The following is a 15,095-nucleotide window of genomic DNA, read 5'->3' as shown; positions in this document are numbered from 1 at the left end:
ATGTAACTAAATGAAGGTCACTACATCATCTACTTAACTTATATCATCAGATGGCCTTGCAATATGAAAACTACACAGCTTTTTAACAATATATAGTTTGTCAAGATTTTTTTAGGGTTACAATAGGGTTTTAGTGTTATAAATATATAAATATGTAAAATCAAATTGGGGCCACCTCCGGGCCCCGTGACATCTTAGAAATGAGTCGCACTACATAATTTTCCACAAACTACACTCCAAGAGGTTTCCAATGATGTAGGGGTGGTTTCCCAGACAGGGATTCCCTTAAGACAAGACTAGGCCTTAGTTTAATCAGGAAATATAACTAGTTTTAACAAACATGCCTTACTAAAAACATTACCTGTGTGAATTTTGAGGCAAAACAAGGGGCACTATGTATTCAATGATGTCAGTGCAAGTTGTTTTCAGTTTGGACACTTGTTACATTTATTTTAGTCTAGGACTAATCTAATCCCTGTCCAGGAAACCACCCCATGTAGTTTGTATAGAATAGGGTACTAGTGTTACATATGACATAACAACATGGGTCCACCTGGAGACCTGTGACATTTTAGAAAATGACTTTCACCATGTCAATTGGTTATAGCTTCAAACGATTATAGTTCGTCATGATTAAATAAGATTTTACATGCAAAACACTTAAGTAAAGGTAGGCTTACCGCTGGCAAGACAGTGACATTCAGAAGGATTTAAATGTTTTAAAGGCACACCCTTGTCGTAAATGAAATCTGTATTCTAGACTCTTAGACCTTTCCAATGATATATAGTTTGTCATGATTAGATATCAATTTTCTATGATAAATATTGAAGTCTGGTCTTCCGCTCACGGGATGGTGCCATGTAATGGATTCATCTAGAATAGACAGTCACTTGTTGTTGTCAATGATTTAAAATCACCTAATTCCACACTGAATTATTGGCCAAATTTCAAACGCATCTGCATTTATATCAATTAGAAACAATATCTCCCACCTTTATATTTTGTATTTGAAAAGCAGGCATTTAAAAATGGCATGAAGGGTTTTCAGTTGTTTATAATTGTGTCATTTTTAAGAAAACATGTCCTTCGTAATAAACACCCCAAAAGAAACCACACACTCAGAAAGGGTTTTTCTTTTATTCAAGACAAATACAGATTTTAAAACTGGAACAAAACGAAAATCATTTCTCTAAACTAAAATTGTAGAAAGATTTGGGATTCAGCATTACAGAGGGGAATAAGAAGCAGTTAAGAGACGCTTAAGGCTGCCAGTCAAAATACTGCACAAAACCGATCTTCAATTTAAATGTATGAGCAGACTGTACAGAGCAAACATGCCACAATGTGCTTTATTCATTTTGAATGCATACTAACAGAAATAATTGTGGACCTGTATCTATGCACATTTGTAGCAATAAGACCAAAAAACAAAAAAACCCAAACAAACATGTTAAAAAGAACAGGAAAGCTCCTATGGAAACGTTGAAAATGGGATACAGAACCATTTTACATTTGTACATGTATCTTTATAATTCGATCATAATAGACCACTACATCTGTGGTTCACCTTGTTTAAAGCAGCCGTGTTGTGTTGCAGGATGAAGATCTTCAGGTTTTCTCTTCCAGCTGTCCAACTCCCCCTGATGTACACAAATGGTCAGAGAGCTTTCGATTAGTGTGTGAAACCAGACAGCACATCTAATCAACACTTCAATTACCCCAGGACAGTTTTAATAGGTAAAAATGACAAATGTGATGTCACATTTGTTTTTTTTTTAAATGATGCCCTTTATCCAATCATTACATTTTGTTTAAATATCCTTATTCAACCCTCATCAACATTCATTTTTTGACCTACGAAACATCCAAAGCAGCAGCATAGTAACTGCTCAATTGCAAAGTAAAAACTATGAAAAAAAGCACAAATAAGACTTGAGTATTTCTTTGAAGAATAAAAATGCCCTCCCTCTCTTTGACCTGACTGGATGATCTTGCTCTGAAAGCATGCACTTCTCTATCTTGAAGACAACACAAATAGGAAATGTAACAAAAAAAGAGAAATAAAGTTTACCTCAAACAGACACACCTGTGTTAAATCTCAATCTAATTAGACTAGAGCCGGGCGATATATTAAATATCCACTATATACGGATATACAGAAGCTGATGAAAACTAATGATTATTTTTAACAATTTCTCATAATATGAGAATGTTAGGTTGTTTTAATAACGTTGATGTGAACTTGTGTTCCTGTAGCTCAATTGGCAGAGCATTGCGTATAACGGACGTGGGCCTAAAACACAGTGATTAAAGGGAAAGTTCACCCAAAAATAAAAATTCTGGATCTTCTCATCCTCATGTTGTTGTAAATCTGTATAAACCTTTTCTGATAAACACAATAGAAGATATTCTGATAAATGATGGTAAGCACACAGCTGATTGTAACCATTGACTTTCATAGTAGGAAAACAATATGATGGAATTCAATGGCTACCATTAACTGTGTGCTTACCATCATTTATTAAAATATCATCATCATCATCATCATCTATAACAATACTTCCATAGTAGAAAAACAAATATTATGGAAGTCAATGTTACAGCAGCTGTGTGCTTAACAATAATTTATCAAAATATCTTCAGAAAAAAAAGGAAGGTTTAAAACAACATGAGGATGAGAAAATGATAATTCTTAGGTGAACTATCCCTTTAAATGTATACCTGTAATTTGGTAAGTTGCTCTGAATAAAAGCATCATCCAAATCCGTGAAATGTAAGAAATTAAATTTCAAAAATTCATCGCAAGTACATTTTTCTTGTGTTCGTTTGGGAAAGTCTTTACGTTGTATTTTAAATAATACTCTGATGATTTAATGCCAATTCAGAGCACAGACATGAAAGATTGAGTATTTGAAATAAGAAAAATTTGATTGTAACTATGGCCACATTTACATTGCATGTTTGAAGTCACTCAATTCCGATTTTTACCCCTCGTGTGGAACAGATATGACCCAGTAAAAATTTAGATATTCTCTGATCGGTTTCAGGCCTCATTCATATGAATCTGATACGTTTACAATGTAAACGGACAGATCGGATATTCCCATGTCAAGACATGTCATTGAAATGCGAAGCTGGCAAATGACGTCAACTCAGGTAGACACCACCCGTGATCACATGACTCTTATTAGCAGCGGAACGGAGGATGACGGATGTTAAAGTTTTAAGTCCTGATAAAGAAATAAAGCTCTTTAATCTTGTATACATCGCAACATTTTACTTCCTTAATGGTTTCGGGTCAGTATGCTTAGTATAATAGTTTTGCCAATGCTGATATCGGATACGAGTCACTTTTTAAAAAAATAATGTAAGTGGGTCGTCGGATGCAGGCAATAAATCTGAATTGGCCATCAAGATTAGCAATGTAAATCCAGCCTATATCGCCCAGGTCTGATTAAAACCAAATACTGCTAACTGAACAGGTAAAACAAAAATAAGCAACACAAGCAAGGAGAAAGGACTGTTTTATGGTTTGATAAGTTACTGTATTAACTGGGCTCATCTGTAAATCTGACACATTACATCCACCTGTTTAGGTGCAGAAAGAGCCATTGGTACTTGAAACCAACAGAAAGCAAAACTGAAGACATTAAAAACTGGGAAAAGAGAGATAGGGTGAATAATATACACATCAAGCTCTGAGACACGTTCACAGGCAACAGCATTCAAATGGATGTGGGTAGTGAAAGGAGTACCTTGGGTGAGTACCTGTATAGATTGACAGTATCCTTGATTTTTAAATGGGCTTTTCATGGGGGGTCGCTCACAACACCAACGCTGTGTGAGGTGCGGAAGTCAGCTGCAATAATTCATTAACCCTACACTTCCATCATTCCAATGCTATCGGATCTCAACTTCAAGAACAGACGTATTAAAAGTGCAACAAAATCAGTATTCATTGCAGTTCAATGAACTTTTTGGACCTCTTATGTACACCTTACAGACATCAGATGGCAAAATGCTGTGCGCTTATGCATGTACAGACATATATGAGCACACAATCATTTAAAGTGCAAAACAAAATTATCTACCAATTGCGATCATTTGAGTTAACATGTTTAGGTAGTAAAAGGCAGAGTTAGGGAAAAAAAAGGGAAAATAAAAAAACGTAAATTTGGAAGAGAACTTGTCTAAAGAGACAGATGTATGACCGATACAAAACGAGGTACCTCCAGGCATGTTTTTCAGGACTACACTGGCCTTTCCCTCTGGGTTTGTTTCATTCTACTTTCTTCCGTTTCATCGGCCTAGTCCCCATCTTCAGTGCATACTTACGATGCACTATTAAAAAACAGGAAGAAAAATCACAGACACAACTGAAAGAAAAAGGGGGGAAGGGGAGAGGGGGAGAGACCCGGACCGGAGGGGGACGGTGCACTTACCTGGAGCTGATCTGAGGTCCTATCAGATCAGTTTTAATTGGACTGTGTGTCACCTTCACATTGAAGCTCATCGGCGGTGCCGTTCACTTCTGCTTTGGGAGGCTCAGCCTCGACGGGCTCGGGCTTGGCGAGCTGATTGGTCGTCTCAGCCGAGCCCTTTCCGCTGCTCTTTTTCTCATCAGAAGAGTCCCTGTGCTCTGCAGTTGTAGAAACTTTATTTAGTTAACATAGATTAAAGTAAATTTAGACAACTACAAATCTAGCAACGCCCATTTTCCCCTCTACATTTAGGTCTTTCATCAACTCCACGACTGCAAACGTGTGTGTTAATAAACGCCCTGATTTTAGACCTATCAAATGCTCGAAATAAAACTGGACCAAAATACCCATTCCACAGTAGAATTCTGTCAGATGCCACACCTTTGTCTTTAGAGGTTTTGTCCTTGTCTTTGTCTCCTCTTTCTCTGTCTTTGTCCCCTCTTTCTCTGTCTTTATCCCCTCTTTCTCTGTCTTTGTCCCTGCTGCGGCTGCGATGCCGGTGACTCTTACGCTCTGAGCTGCGAGACCTCCTCCTCTCTCGGCTGCGAGAACGTCGCTTCCTGTCCGAGCGGTCCCGACTGCGTCTCCTTTCTCGGTCACGGCTCCTGTCATCCAAGAGAAATAATTTATAGGCCCAAAACGTGATAAGATTGAAATTAAACTTTTTTTTATTCAAAGAAAGTAAAACTAACAGCATTTACTCAATTTTTTAATTTATCTGAAAGTACTTTCTGCTCAAGCAAACGCTGGCACATGTGGGCAGAGAAAATAAATATTGACTTATAATGTAATTATTATTATTTATTGAGCTGTAACGATTAACCGTGCAAAATGCTCGTTTTCTCAATTAATGAATTTGAAAGAATTATGGTGAAATCCCGGTACATCAAAAGGCCAGGGGGCGATCTCATGCAGAAACTCCCTGTGTGCCACAGAAGTAGCAGCAATACAAACGCTATTCCAGGAAATGTCTGCAGGAATATTTATATCGCTAGTCTTCAAATTGTTTCATGTATTTTCATGATAATAAAGAATATTTTGAATGATTTTTATTTAACGAGTGTTGCTTTTTTAAATGCACGTTTTAAACGACTCCCACTCATAATGATTTTAGATTGATAAGGACTTCCTACTGACCAAATGCCGTAGTACACGCACAAGCTGTGCATGTACAGCAGCCTTGCGATTCAGAATCGATTTCAGACAGGCATTTTAATGGGACACGCGATTAAACCGTTACATTCCTATTATTGACACAGTTTTTAAAGAGACTGTCATTTGACAATCTTGACAAAAAAAAATTATAGAGTTAATTAACTGATAAACACCTTCAAGCGTTTTTAGGATAAATAAAGATAACTCCCAAACATTGTCTCTTATAGCATCTGTAAAAGTTTCATACCTGCTGCGTTTTCTGTCGCGATCTTTACTCCTGGACCTCTTCCTGTCCCGTGAGCGGCTTCTGCGGCGGTCTGATGCTCTACTGGAGTGTCTGCTGTTGGAGTGACTCCGTCTACCGCGTCTATCTCGTTCCCGTTCCCTCTCACGATCTTTTTCCCGCTCGCGTTCCCTTTCTTTCTCGCGCTCCCTCTCCCGCTCCTTCTCACGCTCTTTTTCCTTCTCTTCCTCTTCTTTGCGTTTTTTCTCACGTTCCTCTCTTTCACGCTCCCGGTCCTCCTTTTCTTTCTTTCCTCGTTCATCCTTCTCTGGGTCTTCCGAGCGTCGGTGGAGTTTCTCCTTCAGGATGAAACATATTCAGTTTTTACTCTGTAATACACCTTCTCATAACTCTCATAACACATTGGACTTTGATTTAACATAAACTATAGCTTCAATTAATTACTGTAAAATGAACAGGCAATTTCAACGACCTGATATTGATCCATTAAATACTAATATGGAATCTTATTATTGTCCTTAGAGGAGAAATAAAGCATATTGATGGAATGATGTTCTTTATTCTCAGCATGTTTTCACTGGCAAAATACATGGGCGTTTGGAAACTTGTACACAAAGGTAACTTATCTTGTGTGTTTTACAAATCACGTTTTAGTATTGGCACAGCTCGCTTGGAACCTTAAACGAGGTGGTACTATCAGGTACTAGGACAGTGGAAAGAGAAAACCCCACCAAAAGGGAGCCTTAACATGCAGTTGAAAAGCATCATTAGTGAATAATATTAATATATAGCCTAAATTCACCTTAAGTTCCTCTACAGTGGCTTTAATTTTGGCATATCCCATATGCTGCTTGCCCATTAAATGATCATCCACTCTGGACTGAGCATCACCAACTATGAGGAAAGCACCACACACTTCACAAACTTCCATCTGCTTCTCCTGAGCCGCAAAGCTCTCGATTGTCTGAAAGAAAGAAACCCATACAGCACTTTATTTAGAGCCCACAATGCATATTACATACTAATCAATTGAATTTGCAATACATGTTAAACCGTACTGAGGTTAGACTAAGAAAACAAAAATGATGCAAAAGCCTCTTTTGAGAAACATTTGCATTGAAAATTAAGCACATTTACCCAAATACTCATTACTTCAAAACATATGCCTTAGATTAAAAAAAGAACTTGTGAGCAAAAGTACCAATTTGTACCAAAAGTAATGGCACAACTTAAATAAGCTTTAATTTCCTTTATTTTTGGCTTGCACAGGTCTAGGGCATTCCATGCAAAGTATCGTAAGCACGAGTAGATCATAGAAACATCTACATAGATGATCTGCTTCTTGGGAAATGTGGCACTGTTATTAAGTTTCATTAACTTTTTTATTAATGCCACATGTTTATTGATACTACAGTCTGAGATGTTGCCACAACAGTATTGCGTGTTTAAAGCAGAAAACTTTGAGACTCACTGAAGGTGTGGAACTGAGCTGCTCGCGCTCCTCCTTCAGCTGCTCCACCAGTTTCATCATACCCTGTGCCTCCTCAACGCGTCCCTCTGAGCCCAACTCCTCAATCTGATCAGACACACATAAACACAGATTAACATTTCTCCTCCCTGTGAGTGACCACTCTCATATTGACAGCCTTATCAGTTTGTGAAGTTCACCTGAACAACAAGCTCTTCAATCTTCTCCGTAAGGACCTGGGCCTTCTCCTCATTCTTCCCCGATGGACCTGGCGTCTGGAAATCAAGAGTTGGGAAAGATTTGGCTTAAAACACTGTGCAAATGTGATTTCTTTAGCTAAACACCTAACAAACATGCGGTTGTCCATTTATTAAAACTCATGAATTATATTACAAGACATCTAAAAAGCATGAAATAGTTTTGTGTGTACATACTCCAGAGTTCTGCTGGGCTTGTGACAGTGCCAAGCGTGCATGGCCCCTCCGAATCCTGCGCTCCACCTCAGCAAGGAGACTCTGCAAGTACCGCAGGAAGTCTCTCTCATAGCCTTCCTTCATGAAACGTGAACTCTTCTCATACCTAAATCATTCATGATCAGATAATGCAAATCTCAAATTCTCTTCAGATTTATTATTCGCATGTCACGTATAATAACGCATTAAACGCGGATCAGGGTGCTTCTTCCTTCTCAACAGAACAACAAAAGTGTTAACTTACATTTTCCTCAAGTTTTCATCATGGATTTTTTCACAAGGACCTGAAAAAGCAAACACTTCATTACTCAGCTGATCAGAATAGAAAACTTTTGAAAAACATTATTTAAGACGTGGTTCTTACCCAAGTCTGATCGTGTATTTGTAAAGAGTTCTGCAGGACAAAAGCCACACAGGTAATACTTGCAGACCTGGAAAATAAACAAAATCTCTTTACTTTCTAAAATATTTTTAGGATTTTAATACATTACTTAACATAGATTTGAAACATTTTCATGAAATGGAATAAAACATGTCTATTATATTATAAACGTAATGTTATAAAAAAAAAATAAAAGCATATACACTAAACCACCAATTAAGTTTTTTGACTGCCTGTCATTCTTGCTTTGAAATCACATCATTCTTTGCTATTATCAGCTTTATTTGAGATACCGGTTTAAACTAGGGCTCGCATGTGATTGTCATGAGCATCTGTCGGTTAAGCCGGTTCCTTGATTACTAGTAAATCGGCATTACATGCTTCTAGATGGAGCAGCGTTTACTCTGGGAAATTTCACATTATCTGGGATGTATCGCCTGCAGTACTGTTGCGTTCCACAGCCCATCCAAACTAGTGGGACTTATCCTACCTCAAACTAGAAAAAGTGCACTGGAATGCCTGTCGTAGTGGAACCTCCTACCAGCGAACTCGGGGGAGTTCAAGCTACCCCGACCTCAGCAAAATTAAGTCGGAGGATAATGGTGGCGCCCATAGAGTCTCGCGGTAAAGCTTCAACGAATAGGCTATAAACTTGTAGGGTTGGGACGGTTGTGATTACCACCGCGGTGGTGGAGTAAACCAGCGGTTGGGAAGTGCGCCCCGCGGTGGTGTGCACCTCACAAATTATGAAAAATATAAAGTACAATCTCGCCCAGTGAGATGTCTTCAGGTTCGTGTTAACGCAAACAGCCAGCAGACGCGGAGTTAATGCGCTAATTTGCAAGGGAATGCAACTGATATCAGTGATGACCTGCTGACTTGGGGGCGGAACAATGAGAAAAGATATAGGCCGTTTCTTAATCCAAAGACAGTAGCCTCCGGAGGTCGAATTTGCAAGCTGCATACGTCATCAAGCCTTATAACATTAACAATTATAAAGTTCACTATTATTCTTTGTTAATCATATATTGTTGTAATATGCTTATGACTTGCCAATGTCTGAAAATAATAAACCAGGCTTGATGACATATACAGCCACGACCTACGGAGGCTGCAGCCTTCAGATTTAGAAACGTCTGTTAGCTCTTGTTCACGAAAAAGTATCAATCTGCACTACCAGTACACCACGGCTGGAAACATTATAACCCCAAAAAGGTTTCTCACTTGTTGTTTCATGAGTGGAAGTGCTACAATAAACACGCAGAAATGTGCCAATCTCCTGTGTGCTCAGCCGAGCAGCCACCGAAATACGCACAGTTGCTTCATATGACCGCGCCGCTTCCCTCCTCTTCAAAGCACGTGGGCGCTTCAGAGCGTCTTTCATTGCTAACTTTGCTTGACGCTGTGACAGGCACCCACCGGCGTAGAAAGAAAATTTGACGCCTATAAACACGCAAATTTGTTAAGAACTGTATATCTGATCATCGTTTAAATTTTTATATTTTAAAATATATGTATGCATTATGTATAAGAGCCAAAATTGCATCAATGTGCGCGTACACACACACACAAAATCAATCTATAACCACCGCGGTGAATTTGTGCATTACCACCGCCGTGGTAATAAACTGCCACAGTAACAGCCCTACTTGTCTCTTGCCCATCTATGTATATTTAACATCTTGGAAGCAGACATTTACTTGGGTAAGACACAACGAAAGAAACTATGCAATATTTTGCACAGTTTGTTGTCAGTTTACGGGTCTTTTTCATTGGAACAGGTCTGTTTTAAATGTATAAAATTATATTTGACTTTTGAATTATTACTTTTAAAAATGTGACACTGTAATTTTTTTTCTTGGGGCAGGTGAAATTTTTGGCAGGGCAAGTGAAAACCTGAACCACTGGCCTGACTGGGCCAGTATTAAAATTCTTTGCGTTGAGCCCTGTATAACGTTAAGCGATATGCAATGCTTTTAAGAACATGTGTGTCTAGTAATCATAATCCTTGCTAAAATATAACCTGTCCTGCACCCATTGTTTCACCTTAAATCACTTACCGCCTTGTTGTTTTATACCACCAAGTCCTTCAATTGTCTTCAGAACACATTTTTAGATATCTTTGGTGACAACCAGGAAGCTTGTGACTATCCCACAGACTGCAGTTTTATTTTCACAATCAAGCCCAGAAAAAAAATTAATGACATTGCCAAAAAAGGTTAATTTTAAATCATTTGTTTAATAATAATAATACGAAGCAACGAGAACACTTTTGTCAGCAGGTCACGTCAGCAGCATCTAAAATATTTAAAAATGTGTGCTGAAGACAATTGAAGGACTTGGTGGTTTAGAACGACACCGGGGTAAGTGATTTATGGTAAAACTGTAATTTAAGGGTGCACTAATCCTTTTAATTATTGTCCTAAATTAAACACATGCTTGAGCTGTCTCAACAGAAAATAACTTGCAATAACAGATTTTTAAATATGCCAGTGCCATTGATATGTCTCAAGATACACACCAAAGACTTATTTTTCTAAGGCATGTTTATAAACATCTTAATTTAACTAAGGCCAAGTCCTGGCTTTGGCTAAGCCTTGTCTGTGAAACCAGGCAAATGATGTTTTAAGACTTTAAGTTTACATGAATGACAAGCAACAAAAGAAACTTTTATACGACAGTGGATCTTGACAGTTATTTATTTTTCCCCCAGTTGTAGTAGGTCGTTGCCAGGACACTGATAAACGTTTGCCATGAAGTTAACGGAGTTTATAAGCGTAACTTACTGCTATGCGGTTAAAGCCAGGTGGCTTGGGGAGTCTGCCCACCACCAAAATCAAGAGAGATCACTCACACCTCTATTTTTTTGCAAGTCTGTGGGAAATCTGATTGCCCATTTCATTTTCCATAGGGCGAAGATCAATATCGAACTTAATCACATAGTGAAAATATAATTTAAAGGATTTGGTATCACACAAATGCCCACGCTTATATGATCAATACTTATAAAGGTTGTGGATGAGGGCGGGACGCCGCAATGGGTGTCGCGTGTGCTCATGGTCTACGAGCCTAGTGTACTAACTGGTTAAATACAACCTAAACAAACTAAATAACAATGCAGCAGGATATGAAGAAATGCATCTAAACATCCAATAGTCAGTCCTTCAGAGAAATAAACAGGCCTTACTAAATCTGTGTGTTTAATTACGTTTACATGAACCGCTGTTAGCTCTTAGCCGTTAGCTTACTTACAGTCTCGTGATCCCAGCGCACATTACAACGCTTCTCATCCGGAGCCAAGTTCCGATCCCGGCCCATTAACTCATCGAGTAACTGGGCTGCAGAAAGCATCGTGCCGCGAGTTTAATTAAAATCCGCTATAATAGCGTCGTATTATTCATCTACAGGACAACGTGGGCTGCGATGGGAACACTGATCTCTACAACAAAATGGCAGACAGTGGACGCAACGGATTTTACCCATAAGGCACCTCGAGGAATGTCAGCCGTAGTGCACCTCTTGGTGGAGTGGATGAAAAGTGTGTTTGCAAATCTTTCACAAAGCATCAATCACAACGGTTCATGACAACTTTTGTGGCATACGTTATCATTTAATTTTCATATATATCATTATAAACAATAAGACAACCCTGTCACATAAATTAAACATAAATATCCACAGACACTCCCACCACACCCCCTGACTCCATGGCCATTTTATCAAACGGAATGATATACAGAAAAGTAGACATTGTCATATCCACATAGGCTATACAATAAACACAATAGATAACATACATAAAAATAATAATAAAGGGGGGAAAAGGTTATCACCTGAAAAAGATCAAGTGAAAAGGTCAAATGTAGAGCAAATCCTAAGTGTCCTTATAGCTTTCTTATTATAAGGGCCCGTAACGTTCAAGTAATTTTCCAATTCTTTCAGGAAGACAGAGAAGACAGGTTTAGAATAAGAGCAGTTACATTAAATTAATAACAAGGCAAATATTTTCTTTTGTGGGGTCTGTGTCATAAAACCCAAATATAAATTTTCTCATATAGGCTACGTACTGCAAATCCTGGCAAAATAGTACACTTTACAAACATCGTTCCAGAACGTTTGTCTGTAGTGACATCATGACCAAACTAGCCTGCTTATTTCAGTTAACTGAGCATTCCATTATGATAATTGGTTTAATAATAATTTATTTTTGGTGAAACAACTGTTTAATGAGCAGGGCCTTTTGTATTCTGTAGGATAAACGCAATTTATGCACTTTCAAGAATAATTTTTTTAAAATACATATTTTATTGAGTTTGAGAGATTGCATTTGTAACAAAATATCCATGTTTCCGCCATACCTCAGAGAGGTATCATGGATTGTAATTGCAACAATATAACATTTTTAATACAAATGAAGTGGTTATATTGTGGATATAGCTTTTATTTAACATGTACACTTTTATTAAAAAAATGTATTAAAGATTTTTATAAATACATACATATTAATATTTCCTAAATGTCCCCATAGGCTATCTTGAAATCATCATGATGGCAGCCTTCATTTTAGAAAAGATTGGATTTAAGCTAATTTGTCTGTGGTGTTACTGGTGTTACTGTCTTTTTACTTCAAATATTGGTAACACCACAGACACAAGTGGATGTTTCACCAGTGTTTGATTAAAATTATTTAATATAAAAAAATGTTATTAAGCGTACATTTTAACGGCTATAGCATATTAAACTAATTTTAAATGCATAACAATATCATGTCACGTGAGGTGGAATACGCTATAAGTAAATTGCCTCAAAATAAAGCTAGTGGACTAGATAATATTTCTGCTGAACATCTAAAATATGGAAGTAAGAGGATAGCCCCTTTACTAGCTGTCTGTTTTACTGGCTTTTTGATTCATGGCGTGTTACCAGAGTCAATGTTGTCTGTTCTGTTAGTCCCAGTTATTAAGAACAAAGCTGGTATGGTAGGCAACTTAGATAATTATAGACCCATAGCTCTAGCTAGTATCCTGTCTTAAGTGTTGGAAAAAATCTTGCTGAATAGGTTAAATGTGTTTATTAAATCTAAAGACAAACAGTTTGGATTTAAGGCTAAACATGGTACTGATCTCTGCAATTATGCATTAAAGTAAATTGTAAATAAGTATAGAAATAAAAACTCATCAGTTTTTATGTGCTTTATTGATGCATCTAAAGCCTTCGATCGGGTCAACCATGCAAAGTTATTTTAAAAAATGAGACAAAGAGGGGTGCCAGAATATATTGTGAGAATCCTGGCTTATTGGTATGCCCATCAGATGATGCAAGTCAAAGGGGGCAATAAAGTCTCTGCCCCTTTTGGGGTTAGTAATGGTGTGAGACAAGTGGAGATTTTGTCCCAAATTTTATTCAATCTTTACATGGATGATCTATCAGAATGTTTGAATGCCTATAAAACTGGGTGTATGATTGGGAATATGTGTGTGAATCATATTATGTATGCAGATGATCTTGTAGTCCTGCAGTGCTGGTCTTCAACAGCTTTTAAATATGTGTTCTGAGTATGGTCTTAAACATGATATAATCCTGATAAGAGTGTGGTTATGATCTGTAGAACCAAGGAGGATAAAAGTATAACATTTCCAGTCTTTAAGCTGTCTAATAAGAGTCTTACTGTATCTGTGAAAGTAAAATACCTTGGTCATTTTATCACAGAACACATGACAGATGATGAGGATAAAGACAACGGCGTATGTTGTGGCAAAAAGTCTTAGCTTGAATCTTCATAAGAAAAAATACTCAGGAGACAAAGGTTCCAGGTGCCAAACAAAAATTACTTTATTCGCTCGAGCCAAAGTGAGACAATCAACACCCCTCATAGAGGTGCTCAAAGATCATCCGCCCTCCCAACATCTGACTCCATTTTTATACAGTAGATCAAACACTTCTTATCGAAGATGACGTATACTCTTCTAATTGGTCTCGGTCTGGCACAATTAATTTTATTTGTTTGATGTAGCAAAAGTGCAGCTGAATCCTTCCTCGTATCTAAAATGATATATTCAGCTTATTGGTTCTCATGGCCTTGGCCTAGCTTGCACAGATACCTTATTGTTAACGTAGCGAAGTACAGCTGGACGAATTCTCTAATCTAAAATGACGTACTCTTGTTTATTGGTTGTTTCGACCTTGTTTCTCAAAATAACCGTGGCAAGAACAATCGGGGTATAATCGCAGGATCACACCTGGTCTCTTTTAATTAGGAAACTGAGAAAACGAAAGTTAACTAATCTAAAACGACGTCTTCTTGTTTATCGGTCGTTTCGACCTTTTCTCATAAAACGAAAGTTTAACTGGGTGTCTTATAGCCTTGTGTAGAAACAATAGGCCTTAGGCCTAATATAATATTAATACATATATGATCAGTAATATACCCAACAAAAACTACTATACGTATGATGTACATGTAGGCGAAAATATTCTTTTACGTAAGTTTAGTTTCTGTTCAGATAAGGTGAAGGTGTCTCTTTTTAAAGCATTTTGCACTACACTTTATACTGCTCACCTGTGGTTTAACTATAGAACATCAAGTTTACAGAAGCTACAGGTAGCATATAATGATGCAATGAGAATTTTACTTAAGAGACCTAGATGGCATAGTGCAAGTGAAATGTTTGTGAGTGCTAGAGTAATTACTTTCAAAGCACTGTTACGAAATCTCATGTATAGATTTATCTGCCGGCTAAATGATTCTGATAATGAGATTATTGTGGGTCTTTCTAATATAGGTGTGAATACTACACGATATCAGTCAAAGCTTTGGAGACATTGGTATTGTTGTATTCTGTAGCTATTTATTGTGTGGGTTGTTTATCTTGTCTTAATGTCTTGTCTGTA

The 15,095-nt window shown here is 37.6% G+C and overlaps 1 protein-coding gene across 1 annotated transcript; it reads right to left on the bottom strand.

Annotated features, from left to right (window-relative positions):
- Positions 1 to 1,124: 1,124 nt before the first annotated feature.
- On the bottom strand, positions 1,125 to 11,674 carry luc7l3 (LUC7-like 3 pre-mRNA splicing factor). Its single transcript, XM_065269197.2, has 11 exons — positions 11,457 to 11,674; positions 8,187 to 8,253; positions 8,067 to 8,106; positions 7,784 to 7,928; positions 7,550 to 7,624; positions 7,353 to 7,457; positions 6,684 to 6,845; positions 5,885 to 6,219; positions 4,864 to 5,087; positions 4,444 to 4,640; positions 1,125 to 1,641 (listed from the first exon to the last, which is right to left on the bottom strand). The coding sequence occupies exons 1-10, from the start codon at positions 11,553 to 11,555 to the stop codon at positions 4,477 to 4,479; spliced, it is 1,416 nt and encodes a 471-aa protein (XP_065125269.1). The 5' UTR covers positions 11,556 to 11,674; the 3' UTR covers positions 1,125 to 1,641; positions 4,444 to 4,476.
- Positions 11,675 to 15,095: the final 3,421 nt, after the last annotated feature.

The sequence above is a fragment of the Paramisgurnus dabryanus genome, chromosome 3 (assembly GCF_030506205.2).
Source record: "Paramisgurnus dabryanus chromosome 3, PD_genome_1.1, whole genome shotgun sequence".
NCBI classification, from domain to species: Eukaryota; Metazoa; Chordata; class Actinopteri; order Cypriniformes; family Cobitidae; genus Paramisgurnus; species Paramisgurnus dabryanus.
Note: the sequence above shows the minus strand (reverse complement) of the source record. Positions and strands in the feature narration are given on the sequence as shown.